The following is a 14,891-nucleotide window of genomic DNA, read 5'->3' as shown; positions in this document are numbered from 1 at the left end:
AGACTTCTGCAGTGTTCATCATCCCATGATCATAAGAATCCATTGGGTTGTCCCAGCCATCAAAGTTACATGTATTGTGTACCTTATTTGGTTGTTGCAATCCAAGATGACTCATTATGTGACGGAGACACTTTATAACTTCCAAAATTTCTTCTTTCTTCTCAGGAAGTGCAGAATTACCAAAGGTTACTTGATTTCGGATGTTGTTTCCTAAATTTTTAATGAAAACGTGAGCATCTTCTACAGATCTAGTTGTGAAATCTCCATTACTTGCTACTTGCTATATCAAAAGAGTGTCGCAACTCAGGAGTTATACCGTGATAGAAGATACTTAGCAGGTATTCCTCGGCATATCCATGGTGTGGACAATCTCTTTGGTATTCCCTAAATCTTTCCCAAGTACCTAAAAGATCTTCATCTTCTTTTTGTTTAAAAGTTCTTATCTTCTTTCTTAAGAGATTTGCAAGATTTCTAGTGTTTAAACGATTTAGGAAAGCAGTTTTACACGCTGCCCACGGTTTTAGTGAAGCAGGTGGCAAAGATTTTAGCCATTTGCTGGCCTTATCTCTAAGAGAGATGAGAAAAGACTACACTTGTGGTAATCCCCATTTGCTGTAATGGTTGCACATAATTCTTCGAAAGTCTCGATATGGTCTATCGGGTTTTCGAATGAATAACCAGAGAATTGATTTTGTTGAACTAAATGGATATGGGGTACCTTAATTTCGGTTTTGCCATCCTCAGGTAAGGCTGGTTGAATAGCTCTTCGATCTCCCATGAACTTTTCGAGTGAATCGAAACTTCCAATCAGTTCATCATCATCTTTGTGTTTGACCGATCCGATTAGCTCATTGTCATCATGGATCGAATCTTCAAGCTCGTCATCAAACAGGTTATCATCGCTTGGATCACCATCCACACGATTTGGTGGATCACCAAGAGTCCCGGGAACATGTTCCCGGTCTCTCATCTCAGAGAAACCTGAAAAATTCAAAAGAAAAAGTAAAAGTAAACAAATGTTCTAATGGATTTAAGCTGGGATTCGCAACGAAACAAATTTAAGTCCCCGACAACGGCGCCAAAAACTTGATGCGGTTTGTAAACGAGGTTGGTTGTTTTCGTTTTACTAAGCTTCAGGTTTTAAATTTATAACCCCTAAATGTCTGCAAGTGCACAGATGTGCGCTGTAGTACTTAGGGTATCGATCCACAGAGACTTAGTTGTTTCAGTACGAATTCAACGCAACACTTAAATCAGATTAGAACTAAAAGGGTTTTGGGTTTTGGTTTTGGGTTTTGGTTGTCACTAAATCTAAACTAGAAAGCAATTAAAAACTAAAAAGCAATTGACAAAAACGAAAGTAAGTAAAGCGAATAAAAACGAAAACAAGTGCAAGCAAGTAAAAATCGGTTATGAATGAAAGCAGGTAACAAGCGAATAAAAGCAGAATGGAAATCTAAGGTTGTAAGCAATGAAAGACAAACGTTGGGGCTCAAGGGGTTTCGCAGGGGTTCACGGACTATGCTATGTCGATTTTAAACAAGTGATAAAGGTAATCAACTACGTATGTTCTAGAACTCGAGGCATGGAAGTATGAATAACCTACTTTCGCAGCACCAAACAACTACCTCTCGCAACCCTAATCAGTAGGTTTCCACTCTGATTCTGGAAGGGAGAAGATGCAATAGCAGAACAAGACTCATCAATATTCACAACTCAACTACAGGTAGGTTTCCACTCCTATAGAAAAATTGCTCGTTTTACCCTAGTTCAGACAATCAATGAAAGCTTTCGCAACATATCATATCAGATCGGCTTCTAAGTGGCCAACAAAGAATCACGCAATAAGATTAAAGGCAAACGAAGAACATCTAGAAGATTATAAATCCTAAATCTATCGATTCATAAGCAAAGACACATGAGATTCCCTTTGAAAAATCCCTTTAAACCCAACTGGGTAACTACTCAAACATATTGTAAACAATCATCACAGAGTATTGAAAGTTGCAGGAAATTAAAGAAAAGAAGGAAAAAGAACGAAGAACAGAGTTGCAGGTGGAGGCGCGATGATGCTCTCCAGCGGCGGCTCCTTCTTCGGGTACGGCGGCCTCCTCTAGGGTTCCAGCCGAAATCCCTCTCTCTCTCTCTCTCTCTAAGTTGTCTAAGTTTCGGTCTCTATTGGTCTCTGCCTCTTTAGAATGACCTAAAGAGGGTATTTATAGCTTCTGGGGTGGTCCTGGACACTTAGGGCTTCAAAAATAACGAAGGGAATTGATCTGGGCTTTAATTAAGTCGTCGGGAAAGTGAACGACCAAAGTCCGCGGTCGCGGTGGCTCTACCCGCGGGAAAATAGGTGTTGGCCGCGGTCCCGGCACTTGCTCTCTTCTGAAACTGCATTTTCTGTCATTCTTGCATCGGGAGTATCTGAAGATCTAACCGTTGGATTGTCTCCAAACCAAGTGCATTAGAAAGCTGGTTGGATCCTCTATGTTGTCTCAAATTTTGGGGGTGATCAGACGGTGAGAAGGTCTTCATCTCTTGTCATACTTCTGACGGTCTGCATTTATCCAAAATTGCTCATTTGTTCCAAATTGCATATCTTTTGCCCAAGTTTCCTGTAAAGTCTTTTGAAACCCTAAAACATTGAAAACACTTTAAAAAACATTGAAAACAGAGTTAAAACACCTGCATAAGATACAATTATGATCTATAAAAGTAGTCAAAATACGGTGTTATCAGCTATGTTCATTATTAATTGAATTTGCTTATCCATCCTAGATAAGGAATGACCACGAATCGAGATATGGTAAAACCAAACAAGGTTCTAATAGACAAGTAATATTGTCGTACATTGACCAGCGATCACAAAGGCTAAGTTACTCTCCAAATTCTAAATAAGAAATTGAAGAGTAGGGGGCAAGTTGTTTGGTGAAATTAATTCATTATCCGGTCAATGTGATCATGTCACTGCTAAGTGAAAAGGATTGACGAACAGTCACTGTGATCATGTCGCTGCTAAGAAAGAAGAAGTGACGAACGGTCACTGTGATCATGTTATTGGCAAGAGGAAAAGAATGACGAATGGTCATTGTGATCGTGTCGCTGATAGGAGAGTGCAAATGACGAACAGTCATTGTGATCATGTACCTGAAAAGAATGAGAGTGACAAACGGTCACTAGAGAGAGAGTCTCAACATCGACTATTCGTCTTTGTCAATCGGTTTAACATCGACCAGTGGTTTATTATAAGTTGTTGGTTCATATTCTTGAATAAACCGTCTAGAAAAGTTGGAGCGACCGACCGACATGAGCTCCCAATTCAAAGAGAAATATGGAAAGACCGACCGACATATAAAGCATAATTCAATAAGAATTAGGATTGACATAACCCTATAAATAGAGAAGTTTTAGAGCAAGGACGGACACAAACACATACTGCAGAAAACCCTAAAAACTCTATTCCCGCAACAGAGAACGACCAGATCTCTTTGTATCTTCGCTCTCGCCGATCGACGACGACTACCGAGCAACGGACGATACCAACTTATTTTGATTTTCGATATTGATTGCTTATAACTCGTTGATTAATAAAGATCTATCTTTTTTCGTCATTCCGTAGGATTATTTACACACGAACCGGTTAAAATTTGCCCAAACAAATATAATGAGAATATATAATTGATTGTGAAGTTAATATACATCTTAAATGTGATTAAGCGTTTTTTTTAATAAATTTTTGTTTATCTCATGTGAAATTTCTTTATCTCACGTTTTTTTTATGAGAATAAAAGAATCTCTTGAGTTAATAACCAAATCATATACTGGAGTATTTGGCAATCTAGCTCTCAACATTCAATTAAATTGAAATGTGAAGAGCGATTTCTTATAGATAAAAGATCAACCGGCTACTAAACTTTAATTAAAATCTCTATATATTGGTGAAGAAAAAAGTATTGGTGAATATATGTAAACATTGGTAAACTTAAGGGATCAGTTCTGATATAACAAAAAATTAAAGTTTTTTTTTTTTTTTTGGAGTTTATCTATCGTGTTCCTCTGTCGCTTACTCAAAAACAGTCAAATTCATTTTCTGCCTTAGAAAAGATATTTATCGAATCGACGTTTACTCAAATTTCCGTCGTTTTGTTTTCAGATTTCTGCTCTTCTCTTCTCCCACCGCTTTTTTTTGCTATCGTCTTCCTCCTTCGATTACGTCGGTGGATCTTTCATCAATGATTGGCTTCCTGGCGATTGCGATTTTTGCGGCTCGTGTTCTTAATCATCATCACTGAGGTAGAAGGGAAACTCTCATCTCGTACACTTTTTTCACGAAACCTGAAAAATAAAAATAAAAATCTTATACGGTTGAAATTCCGAAGGTTCCCACTCTTTTGTCTGATTTGGATAATGGTAGTTCTTGTGTTTCTGTGATTGTCTTACAATTATATTTTATATTTGTTAAAAATTGGATTGTGTAAATGACAGTATTGATTACCCTTGTTAGTTTGGATTCCGCCCTAGACTTTAATTTTGAATCAAAGCTATGTGTTAGTGATTTGAATCGAGCTTTTGTTAATTTGATTAGCTTAGAGTCCCAAAAACTATTAAGTCTCAGGGAAAAGGGAAAGTACTTGTAACCTTTGAGTAGTGTGGTGCAATTCAGATTTCGTGATAAGTTGGTATGGTTTTATATACGATGTTTGCTTATTAGATTTGCAAGAAGCTCAAATCAGGACAGTAGTTGATGCTATAAACTTTCTGTGTTTCCCTCTTTTTGTCTAAAGTGTTTCTCTTTAAATTTCAGTACGGTGTAATATCGATGATACATTGAATGATGGATGAAGGCTCAGTCGGGGATGTGAGTAGGATCGATGAAGCCGATGTTGCTCACCTTCAGTTCAAAAATGGTCAGCAATCTCTTAAACCGGAGAACTGTGAAGTCCAGGAAATCAAAGAAGTGGAGGTTCAGAGAGATGCTGGTTCTCCTGATGGTACATTTGGTGTAATAGCAGATTTTTTAGATGGTAGGAATGTGAATCAAGCTGAAAATGCACCATGTTCTAGCCAGCAGAATACAAATGATGCGGAGGACGTGGTTGAGGAGTTGACTGTTAAAACTTGTGAAGGTTCGAGCATGGCCATAGTTGGTAGATCAAATAATAGAGGTAGATTAGAGATCAATCGTGGTCAGCTTCGGCATCGCTTTCCAGTAGATGGAGATTTACCTAGTAGCAGTTCTGTGAGTAAGAGAGAAAGTGTCAGTGGAACACCAATTATCAGGAGAAATGCAGGAAAATTGTCCTTGCCTGAGACTTCAACTGGAGATCAACTGGCCATTACTGTTAACGGTGGAGCTAATGAACATTTGAGAAATGTTGAACGAAATCCTGCACCAGCAGAGGCATTGTCCCATGGAGGCATCAAGACAAAGATGTTATCGCAGTCTGGTTTCTCTCAGTTTTTTGTTAAAAAAACATTGAAAGGAAAGGGAGTTACATTCAGAGGACCGGCACGTAATAGATCTATGCCGAGCAATATGGATAAGCAAATTGTAACTAGTTCTGGTAACTCTCTAGTAACATCAAATACTTCAGCAAAGGTTTCTAGCAGCATTCCCTTGGCGGCTTCTGATGTTTTACCATGCTTTCTTTCCAAAGCCAGTAATCCATCTTCTTGTGGTAACCCTTCAGATATGCATAGAGGTTGTGGAGTTGAAGGTTTAAGTCTGAGAGAATGGTTGAAGTCAGAGCGTCATAAAGTTAATAAAGCCGAATGTATGTATATCTTTAGGCAGATCGTGGAGCATGTGGATGATTCTCATTTTCAAGGAGTTGTTTTATGTGACCTACGTCCATCTTTATTCAAAATTTTCAAGGAAAATGCTGTCAAGTACGTGGGTTCAGGTTTTCAGAGCGAGTCTTTAGACGGCAATATGAACAAAGATCCTATAAGGCAACTCGAATACCCTCTGGCTAGAAGGCGGTCAGGAGATTCAGGATTTTCTCCTAGTCCCTCTTTCCCTGCTAAGAAGCAGAAATTAGGTGGACCAAGCTCTACTCAGTGGCCTATGTTTCAACGAGCTGGCGGCGTTAATATCCAAACTGGAAATGATGATGCACAGGAACTTCGTTTCCGATCTAGTCAAGCACATCGTAGTACAGCTGCTCGTCCTTTTACTTCAAGGAGTGAGCAGTTGGAAGAGAAATGGTATGCGAGTCCTGAGGAGCTCGTAGGCGACACACTTTCAGTCTCTTCAAACATCTATAGTTTGGGTATTCTTCTTTTTGAGGTATGGAGAAATCTTGATTAATTGCACTTGTGGCGCGACATCTTTATTGTAGCTTTTGGCCTGCAATTGTAAAATTTTCATCCATGAGTTGAATTGTGAAACCGCGTAGTTCCGTACTGTTGACACCCTATTTAAGTTTTTCCCATGGAATAATGTCTTCAACTACGCAGCTTTGTAGAAACTGCGATATCTTAGCGTGAGTGGGTCATGTTAGGCTCGTTGTATTTTGGATTACGTCTTCTCACTCTTGTTGATCTTCTCCCGCCACTGAAGTCATCATTTGACATTGATGACTCATCATCTCTAAATCTTATGCCTACGTGTCAATAGTAAAGTTATTGTATTTGATTTATGTTAATAGGCAATGTCGCGTGAATAACGAGTGCATAATTATGGATTATCACATAGGGTTAGATAGTGTTGAATGTTTGTTAATGTTCTCCTAAAAGTGCAATTTCTAGTCGACATTATAGTTGATTTCTTGGCTCTTAGGTTAATGTATTTTCTTATTCATCTGTTCCTTGGTCAAACAGATCATTCCTGTTGATATTCTAATTTGGATTTTTGCGTCAGCTGGTTAGTCAGTTTCAATGTGAAAGAGCTCACGAGGTTGCGATGTCTGATATCCATCAGCGGATTCTTCCTCCCAAATTTCTGTCAGAGAATCCAAAGGAAGCTGGGTTCTGTCTCTGGTTACTTCATCCAACACCTTCATTCCGACCATCAGCCAGGCAATGCAAATTCTTTAGCTATATTAATTTTTAAGTAACAAAAATTTATGATATAGAACTTTTATATGCTTGATTCTGTAGAAGGTTTAGGGCCATATTCACAACTGGGGTTATTAGAAGATAGTCTTGTTGGATATTACACAGGAAATGTAATAATGTACCAAACGTAGAGGTGTTCATCTGTCTATAAACACAAGAAGTTTGTCTCGTTAACAGTTTCAGATATGATTATTAGGTTCTACGCATAAAATATGGTATTTCGAGTAAACGAGCTTCTTGGGTGTTGATAGGCTCCATCCTGTCATAATTTATTGATTCGATATCATGCGTTGGCTTAATCTCTAACTTTTTGTAAATTCGATGTTGTTCTGTATCAGGGACATCTTGCAATCTGAAGTGGTTAGTGGAATTCCAGATTTGTATGCTGAAGGCATATCATTATCTATCGAACAAGAGGACACAGAGTCTGAATTGTTGCAGCATTTTCTTGTTTTGTCCCAAGAGCAAAGGCAGAAGCATGCTGGAAAGTTGATGGAAGAAATTGTGTCCGTAGAAGCAGATATCGTAGAGATTGTCAAAAGACGTTGTGCCATAAGGCCTCTGTCTGTGGAAGAAGCTTCAAGCTCATCGCTTGCTTCAAGTGTACCTGAAATGAGACTGATCAGGAACATTAATCAGCTTGAAAGCGCTTATTTTGCAGCAAGGATAGATGCTCATCTCCCTGAAGCACGTTATAGGTTACGCCCAGATAGAGATCTGCTAAGAAATCATGATAATGTTACAACAGAATTAGAAAATAGCGAGACTTGGAGCTCAGATGATCGTGTTGGAGCGTTCTTTGATGGGTTATGCAAATATGCTCGATATAGTAAGTTTGAAACTCGGGGTGTGCTAAGGACTGGGGAGTTACACAGCACTTCAAATGTGATTTGTTCTCTGGGTTTTGATAGGGACGAGGATTATTTTGCTACGGCTGGTGTGTCAAAGAAAATTAAGATATTTGAGTTCAATTCCCTATTCAAAGAATCTGTCGACATTCATTATCCAGCCGTAGAAATGCCAAATAGATCAAAACTTAGCGGCGTTTGCTGGAACAACTATATCAGGAATTACCTAGCTTCATCTGATTATGATGGCATTGTCAAGGTATTTTAACCTTTAAAGTTTTATTTAGATTAGTTAACTTGATTGCCTTTTTTTTCCTTTGATCTAATGAATTCAAGTGTATTATGATGGATCCAGTTATGGGATGTGACAACAGGACAGGCCATTTCACATTTCATAGAGCACGAAAAGAGGGCTTGGTCTGTTGACTTCTCTGAAGCTTGTCCTACAAAATTAGCCAGTGGAAGCGATGATTGTTCTGTGAAGCTATGGAACATCAATGAGGCATGGTCTTCTTTACCTTAACATGCATAGGCACATTATGCTTGATTTTTTCGTTTTAATTGCTACTCGTACTGAGATATCTGGCATATATATTGCAGTTTGGGTTATTCTGTTAATATTGGGACGCTCGTATTTTCGGCCTTGTAGCTAATACACAATCTTGTTGCATAACTGTGCAGAGGAACTGCTTAGGAACAATCCGGAACATTGCAAATGTTTGTTGTGTGCAATTTTCTCCACAGTCCTCTCATCTGCTAGCATTTGGATCATCAGATTTCAGAACGTACTGCTACGATCTACGGAATTTAAGAACTCCTTGGTGCATACTATCAGGGCACAACAAAGCAGTTAGCTACGTGAAATTCTTGGATAATGAAACCCTTGTCACAGCGTCAACTGATAACACATTAAAGCTTTGGGATCTTAAGAAAACCACTCACGGTGGCCTCTCCACAAATGCTTGCAGCTTAACTTTTGGTGGCCATACAAATGAGAAGGTAGCTAATGCTGACACTTTAGTTTTAAGTTAAACCTTATAATGTTCCTCTTTTTCCTTTGCGGTTGATTTGTCATATTCCTGCCTTTTTCAGAACTTTGTTGGTTTGTCTACTGCCGATGGATATATAGCTTGTGGCTCTGAGACAAATGAGGTATGACCCCACAAACTTGGGAACTTATTTGAAAATTCCTATACAACTTTGTGTTCCAAATCTCTCTTTCTATTATCCTTCAACAAGCATTACCACAGGTTGATTGTTTGATTCTCAACTTAATTAGTAGCTCCAGTTGATATTCAAATGATGTTCTATTTTTTTTTTTTTTTTTTTTTTTGTGTCTTTGCTTAGGTTTATGCATATCACCGGTCTCTTCCTATGCCGATAACCTCGTACAAGTTTGGTTCCATTGATCCGATATCAGGTAAGGAGATTGAGGAAGACAACAACCTATTTGTTTCAAGCGTTTGCTGGAGAAAAAGATCGAATATGGTTGTTTCAGCTAGCTCAAATGGGTCTATCAAAGTTCTAGAATTAGTCTGAAATCATATATATATAAGAAAGCCGAGGTAATTCTTCAGCTGAAGCCCTAAATGGTTGAGAGTTTAAAATTGAACCATCAACCCAAGACTCGGACAAAAACAATCTTATTACCGAGTTTGCGGAGAAGGTTGCGATCATGAACAAAGCTTTCAACACAGAAGAGATATGTTCAAGAGTTAAGTCTAATTTACAGTGTTGGAGTTTTCTTCAAAAAGAGAGAAGTACACATAGTTGCGATTGCAGTTTGATGAGCGGTTAGTGTTATACCGCCAAATCGATGAGTATACTTAGTAAGGTAAGAGCTTTTCTTGGTGATGTTCTAAGGTTTTTTGATATTTTTTTATTTGCCTCCTAAAGTTATGAATCCAGATCTCACTTTGTGATGTAAATTTGCTTCCGCCCCTATAGAGTATAGAGCATACTCTTTGTCTTTTGATGTATATATAGTTGATATGAGCTTTTATCTTTTTCTTTTAGAAAATTGAGTTGGTGAATTCGAATGCAGTTGTTTGTTATTTTGACAAAAGTAATCTCAGAAATGCATAATATTAGGTTATCAAGGTTTCTTGCTCACTGAAGCTGTTCCTCCATCTTGGTTATGGCAATCACTTGGTATAGAGAATTTCTTTACTTTCTGAGACAAAGACAATGAATTAAAAGTATCAGTATCACAAAACTTACTTTGGAGAAAATGAAATCATTCCCCATAAAATGATGAAGAACTTGAATATCTCTTTAACTTAAACAGAAATCAACTGAAACACTATGCTGATACACACTATCAACCATTCCACATAAGATTTCTATTTGATTGTACAAGGACCTTGCTTACTCCAAATCAAACAGTCACATCTATAAGATAGAGTAAAGAATCACAAACAGTGAACTGAGTGAAGCATCCTTCCTCTCACTCTCACTTTCAGAATAATTTGTTTTGAGTTTTGGTGCAAAATTCTGATCCAATAGCTTAAAAACAACTAATCAAAAAGCATCAGACATTCATTACCAAAAACTAAGCATAAAATTGAATTCTTTTTTTTCCATAACAATTCATATCCAGAGATCATACAGGAGAAAAAGAATCTCAAATACTCAAAAGTGAAATTTCATAACCCACATTCGGAATCTAACATATAAATTACTAGACTAATTACAAATTCGAACAATCGTTTAATCGGAAATCTGGAAATTTACCTTTGAGACAACACATTCTCTGAGAGATTGCATGAGACGAATGCACTTCTCTTGATCGAACGGAGATTCCGAAACGCAGTTGAGAAGATTCACAGCTTCTTCGCCGCAAATTGGTTGGGGAAGCTTTTTCTCCATCGAAGGAATAAGGAATCAAGAGGTTTCTGCAAAAATCAACCAAACGGAGGAGACGAAAGCACGAGAGAGTGAGAAGACTATACAAAGTCTTGATGATGGGCCAATTATTCGGCCCATATTCATTTAGCTTAAACCCTTTTCCCCAATTTCAGTCCGTTTTACAAAACCCATCGCCGTAGCTTAGGAGCTTCTCCTCCGTTATCTCAGTGACCAAACAACCCCTCATCGCCGTGTACGCTCCATTTCGAAGCTATTCGATCTTCTATGATCTCGATCTATTTCTAGTCAAGTTTAATCGCTTTTTATTAACACAAGGATCCTCTGAGTGAGTCTCCGTTTTTTCTTCTTAGACTGAATGTTCTGAGATTTACGCAAGGGAACATGATAATACTCTTTGGCTCTCGTTTTATTGAATTCCATCAAACTTCTCCATTTTTTGTTTTTCTTGAGGAATTTGAAAGGCTTAAGCTTTCATTTCATATAAGTTGCATAGTTTTAGTGTAGTCGGGAAATATTCATGTTTTCTCCATGGAAAATGTAGTAATTATGCTTGTTGGTTTGGTTAAATAACTCTAAGGGTAATTATTAGAACTTGGATTGTCGGTTCTCATGCTCTTATGTCTGTAATTTCGTTTAGACATGTAGCTTGGATTTCAAAATCTTTGTGCCCTTTTTTCTATTAGTCAGGCAAATCAATAATATTTTGACTTGTTGATTGGAAACGAAGTGAAATATTACCACGCGTTTGTCTCATTTGGCATATTATAGTCTGTCTTTTTATCGAGTTTGTTTGGTTTGGTGAGTAGTTGCAGTATTTTTCGAATTTGAGTTTTTTTTGTTTCCTATTTTGATTTCAATTTTAGGTTGCAAAAATGGCGTTTGCTAGGGCAGCGAGACGACCCATTGGAGTGTTTTTTTATAGTGCTAGTGGTAGATTTAGTTCTGGGCATGAGTACTCTACTGTGGCAAGCAAGTTGGAAAGTCTGTCTCATTATAAGAACTCTGTATCGCATGGATACGCAAGTCCTGTTCGTGGTTTTGGGAAATTCTTGCGGAGTTTTAGTTCGGAGGCTGTATCTGACCAGATGAGCCTCATCAAACAACTTAGGCAAAGAACTAGTGCTCCCATTAAGGATGTTAAAGCTTCTCTTGTTGAATGCAATTGGGATCTTGGTAAGAACTGGTTTCGAGGTTTTTGCTTCACTTTTCTTTCTGTTTCTTGTGCTCTAATGTGTGTTTTTGGATTTGACACAGAGGCTGCTCAGAAGGATTTGAGAAAGAGAGGAAAAGTGTTGGCTTCGAAGAAATCGTCACGGACAGCTGCAGAGGGAATGCTTGCCGTTGCCCAAAATGAGGGAAAAGTTGCTGTTATCGAACTAAACTGTGAGACAGACTTTGTTGCTAGGAACGACATTTTCCAGTACTTGGTTAGTGCCATAGCGATTTCTCATACGTTGCTTTATTGTTTGCTGGTGATTTCATCTTCTAAATAATGAGCTTTCCGTTTATTTTTACTGTTTCTTGTAGGCTTTAGCTATGGCAAAACGCGCTTTGCTGGTTGAAAATAGTTCTCAGCAAGTTTCTGGTGTCTTACCCTTTGGACCTGAGCTTTTTCAGGTCAGTTGTTTGATGCACTCACTTCGTTTTCTCTTGTTTATTAGACAACATGGCTCTATGTTATTTTCTGTTTGCTCCAACTAAGTCTCTAACGGATGCCATTCAGGAGTTGAAGCTCAATCTCGATCATCCAAAAGTGAATGGGGAAACCACGGTTTCAAATGCTGTTACAGAAGTAGCTGCCATTATGGGAGAGAATGTCAAGTTTAGGAGAGGTTTCTTGCTATCAAAATCTTCAGCAGGCGTCCTCTCTGCATATCTCCACACAAGTCCCCAACCAGGTAAACAGATTGTTCAATATAGTTACTGTTATTCTCTTTTCCTGATATAATTCTAACTTTTTATATATATATGAAAATAGGGTTGGGTCGTATAGCTGGGATTGTATCTCTCGAGGTAGAAGGTGAAAATACTCAACTAGAGGCTGTTCAGCGTGTAGGCTCAGAACTCGCCATGCATGTTGTAGCAGCAAAGCCTTTGTTTTTAAGCAAAGAACTTGTCTCTTCAGAAGCAATAGCAAATGAACGCGAGATCTTAAAGTCTCAGGTCGCTTTCACTTTCTCGTTATGAAATTGTGCTGTAATGTGTAAACCGTCTAATGAAATGTGGAATTTTGACAGGCAGAAAGTACAGCCAAGTCTCAGATGGCTGTAGAGAAGATGGTGGAAGGCCGCCTGCGTAAATATTTTGAAGAAGTTGCTCTAATGGAGCAAAAGTTTATTGTGAACGATACTATAAACATAAAGGTATGATGATCTATCTTTTAACATCGAATGGTTATTACTTTGTTGAATGGAAAGGCCATGAATTTTTTAAATTTCCATGGTCATTACATAGACACTGGTGGATAATTTGTCCAAGGAAGTGGGTTCTCCTGTGAAGGTTGCCAATTTTCTGAGAGTGGAGGTTGGGGAAGGAATCGAAAGGTTAATATAATAGTGGCTTTGTATATGTTACGTATTTGCTTTATACATAAGATTAGTTGTTGATGGAATGTCTATATTTGTTCTTGAAGGCTTGAAGCATCTGAGGAACCGGTTGCTCAAACTGCTTGAAGATCATGAATTGTACTCCCTCTGTTTTGTAATGATAGATTTTCTAGTTTTTTTGTTTCCTAAAGATAGATTTTTTAAGTTTTCGATGCATTTCACTGATAAATTGTACCGAATTTTAAAATTTAAAATGCATTTATTGAAAATAATTGAAGTTTTTAAATTATTATTGGTTTAGATTTTGAGTCATGAAAATTGTTTAGCGCAAAAAAAAATTATATATTTATGTGTTTTTTTATGTGTTTTTCAGATATTAATTTAAATATAAAATATCTTAATATCATAAACTATTTGTAAGAAAAAAAAAGTATTGTTGAAATATGACGCTCAACACATTTTTACTTGCAAAAATTATCACCTGACAGAGTAAAATCATCTGCTCTCTGTGCATATAACTTTTTTAATCTGATTCTTGATTCTCTGTGTAAAACTAAAGTTGGAGACTCAATCCTTCTTAACTACACATGTTTGTCGGTTTCATACCATTTAAATCGTTTGACAAAAAACATGATGAGCCCGTAATTATACTCTTATTCTTCCCTGTAATTTCATTAAAGAATGTTAGTAAGTAGGAATCACTACATAAACCGCTGGCAGAAAAGATTTAAGGAGACGTTATTTATACCGGTAACTGGTTTATGGATGAATGCTTTTTAAATACTCAGTTATTAAATAACATATCAACCAAAAAGGTATCTTTGAATAATCAGTTATTAAATAACATATCAACCAAAAACGTATCCGAAAACCAAGAGTACATTGACAAAAATGACATAATGTTTTTGTTTTGTTGCGTAACTTATTACATCACCAATACTAACCTAGGTATGAGGCTATTATTTCTACAATTTCAATCATGTTCTAAAACTTCTCATTGTTTGGACAATAGTATTGAAAAAAGTTCACAAATTATTGTTTTAAACACTTGACCAAAAGAACATACAATTTTTGTGCACATAAATATTAACAAAAGATCTAACAACAACAATTTAACTAAAAAATGCGTTCTAAATAAAATTAATTGAATGTCCTAATCAATTGTTTCATTAGATTATGTTCTAAGCTGGGCTTGGAATTAGATTTAAAGATTTTTTTTTCTTTGTTTCATTAAGTTCCAATCTGATCACACACACTGCCATTGCCAATAAGATCTTTGTGAATTATACTGAAACATTTAATTAGGTGGTCCACTTATTTTATGGATTGAGAATATGGTCTTGTTCGGTTTAAGGTAAAAACTCATGTATTTGAGCGGTTTAAGAAACTAGGAAATGAAAAGAAAAAAAAAAAAACCAACGGCTCATTAGTTGAGTATCCACAACGAAGGTTGAGATCACAGATGTGTAATCGTACGGTTTATATCATAAGCTGTATTGAACTTTTTATATACGCGAAACACTCAATAGTAATTGACACTCTTGTCTTTTGCAGCTTTTGATTTTGGAAA

The 14,891-nt window shown here is 37.2% G+C and overlaps 2 protein-coding genes and 1 non-coding gene across 3 annotated transcripts; all 3 read left to right on the top strand.

The window, feature by feature from the left end:
* Positions 1-351: 351 nt before the first annotated feature.
* Positions 352-459, top strand: LOC112085857. Its single transcript, XR_002899144.1, has one exon. It is a non-coding gene; the product is annotated as a small nucleolar RNA R71 (small nucleolar RNA).
* A 3,634-nt stretch (positions 460-4,093) lies between these two features.
* Positions 4,094-9,646, top strand: LOC18014724 (protein SPA1-RELATED 2). The gene is made up of 8 exons (XM_006396893.2): positions 4,094-4,293; positions 4,805-6,289; positions 6,863-7,020; positions 7,398-8,166; positions 8,263-8,409; positions 8,589-8,906; positions 9,000-9,059; positions 9,255-9,646. Exons 2-8 carry the CDS (start codon positions 4,832-4,834, stop codon positions 9,444-9,446), a joined length of 3,102 nt encoding a protein of 1,033 aa, XP_006396956.1. The 5' UTR covers positions 4,094-4,293; positions 4,805-4,831; the 3' UTR covers positions 9,447-9,646.
* Positions 9,647-10,956: 1,310 nt separating this feature from the next.
* LOC18014719 (elongation factor Ts, mitochondrial) lies at positions 10,957-13,588 on the top strand. Its single transcript, XM_006396891.2, has 9 exons — positions 10,957-11,100; positions 11,639-11,948; positions 12,030-12,202; positions 12,303-12,392; positions 12,499-12,673; positions 12,754-12,938; positions 13,013-13,138; positions 13,230-13,318; positions 13,408-13,588. The coding sequence occupies exons 2-9, from the start codon at positions 11,648-11,650 to the stop codon at positions 13,445-13,447; spliced, it is 1,179 nt and encodes a 392-aa protein (XP_006396954.1). The 5' UTR covers positions 10,957-11,100; positions 11,639-11,647; the 3' UTR covers positions 13,448-13,588.
* Positions 13,589-14,891: the final 1,303 nt, after the last annotated feature.

Source organism: Eutrema salsugineum, unplaced genomic scaffold (assembly GCF_000478725.1).
Source record: "Eutrema salsugineum unplaced genomic scaffold, Eutsalg1_0 scaffold_3, whole genome shotgun sequence".
Taxonomy (NCBI): domain Eukaryota; kingdom Viridiplantae; phylum Streptophyta; class Magnoliopsida; order Brassicales; family Brassicaceae; genus Eutrema; species Eutrema salsugineum.
Note: the sequence above shows the minus strand (reverse complement) of the source record. Positions and strands in the feature narration are given on the sequence as shown.

Coding starts and splice junctions, on each gene's coding strand:
- LOC18014724 (XM_006396893.2), top strand. CDS start 4,832: ATGATGGATGAAGGCTCAGTCGGGGATGTGAGTAGGATCGATGAAGCC. Junction 8,167..8,262: donor ATTATGATGGCATTGTCAAG/GTATTTTAACCT, acceptor TGATGGATCCAG/TTATGGGATGTGACAACAGG. Junction 8,907..8,999: donor GTGGCCATACAAATGAGAAG/GTAGCTAATGCT, acceptor TGCCTTTTTCAG/AACTTTGTTGGTTTGTCTAC.
- LOC18014719 (XM_006396891.2), top strand. CDS start 11,648: ATGGCGTTTGCTAGGGCAGCGAGACGACCCATTGGAGTGTTTTTTTAT. Junction 11,949..12,029: donor TGAATGCAATTGGGATCTTG/GTAAGAACTGGT, acceptor GATTTGACACAG/AGGCTGCTCAGAAGGATTTG. Junction 12,393..12,498: donor TTGGACCTGAGCTTTTTCAG/GTCAGTTGTTTG, acceptor GATGCCATTCAG/GAGTTGAAGCTCAATCTCGA.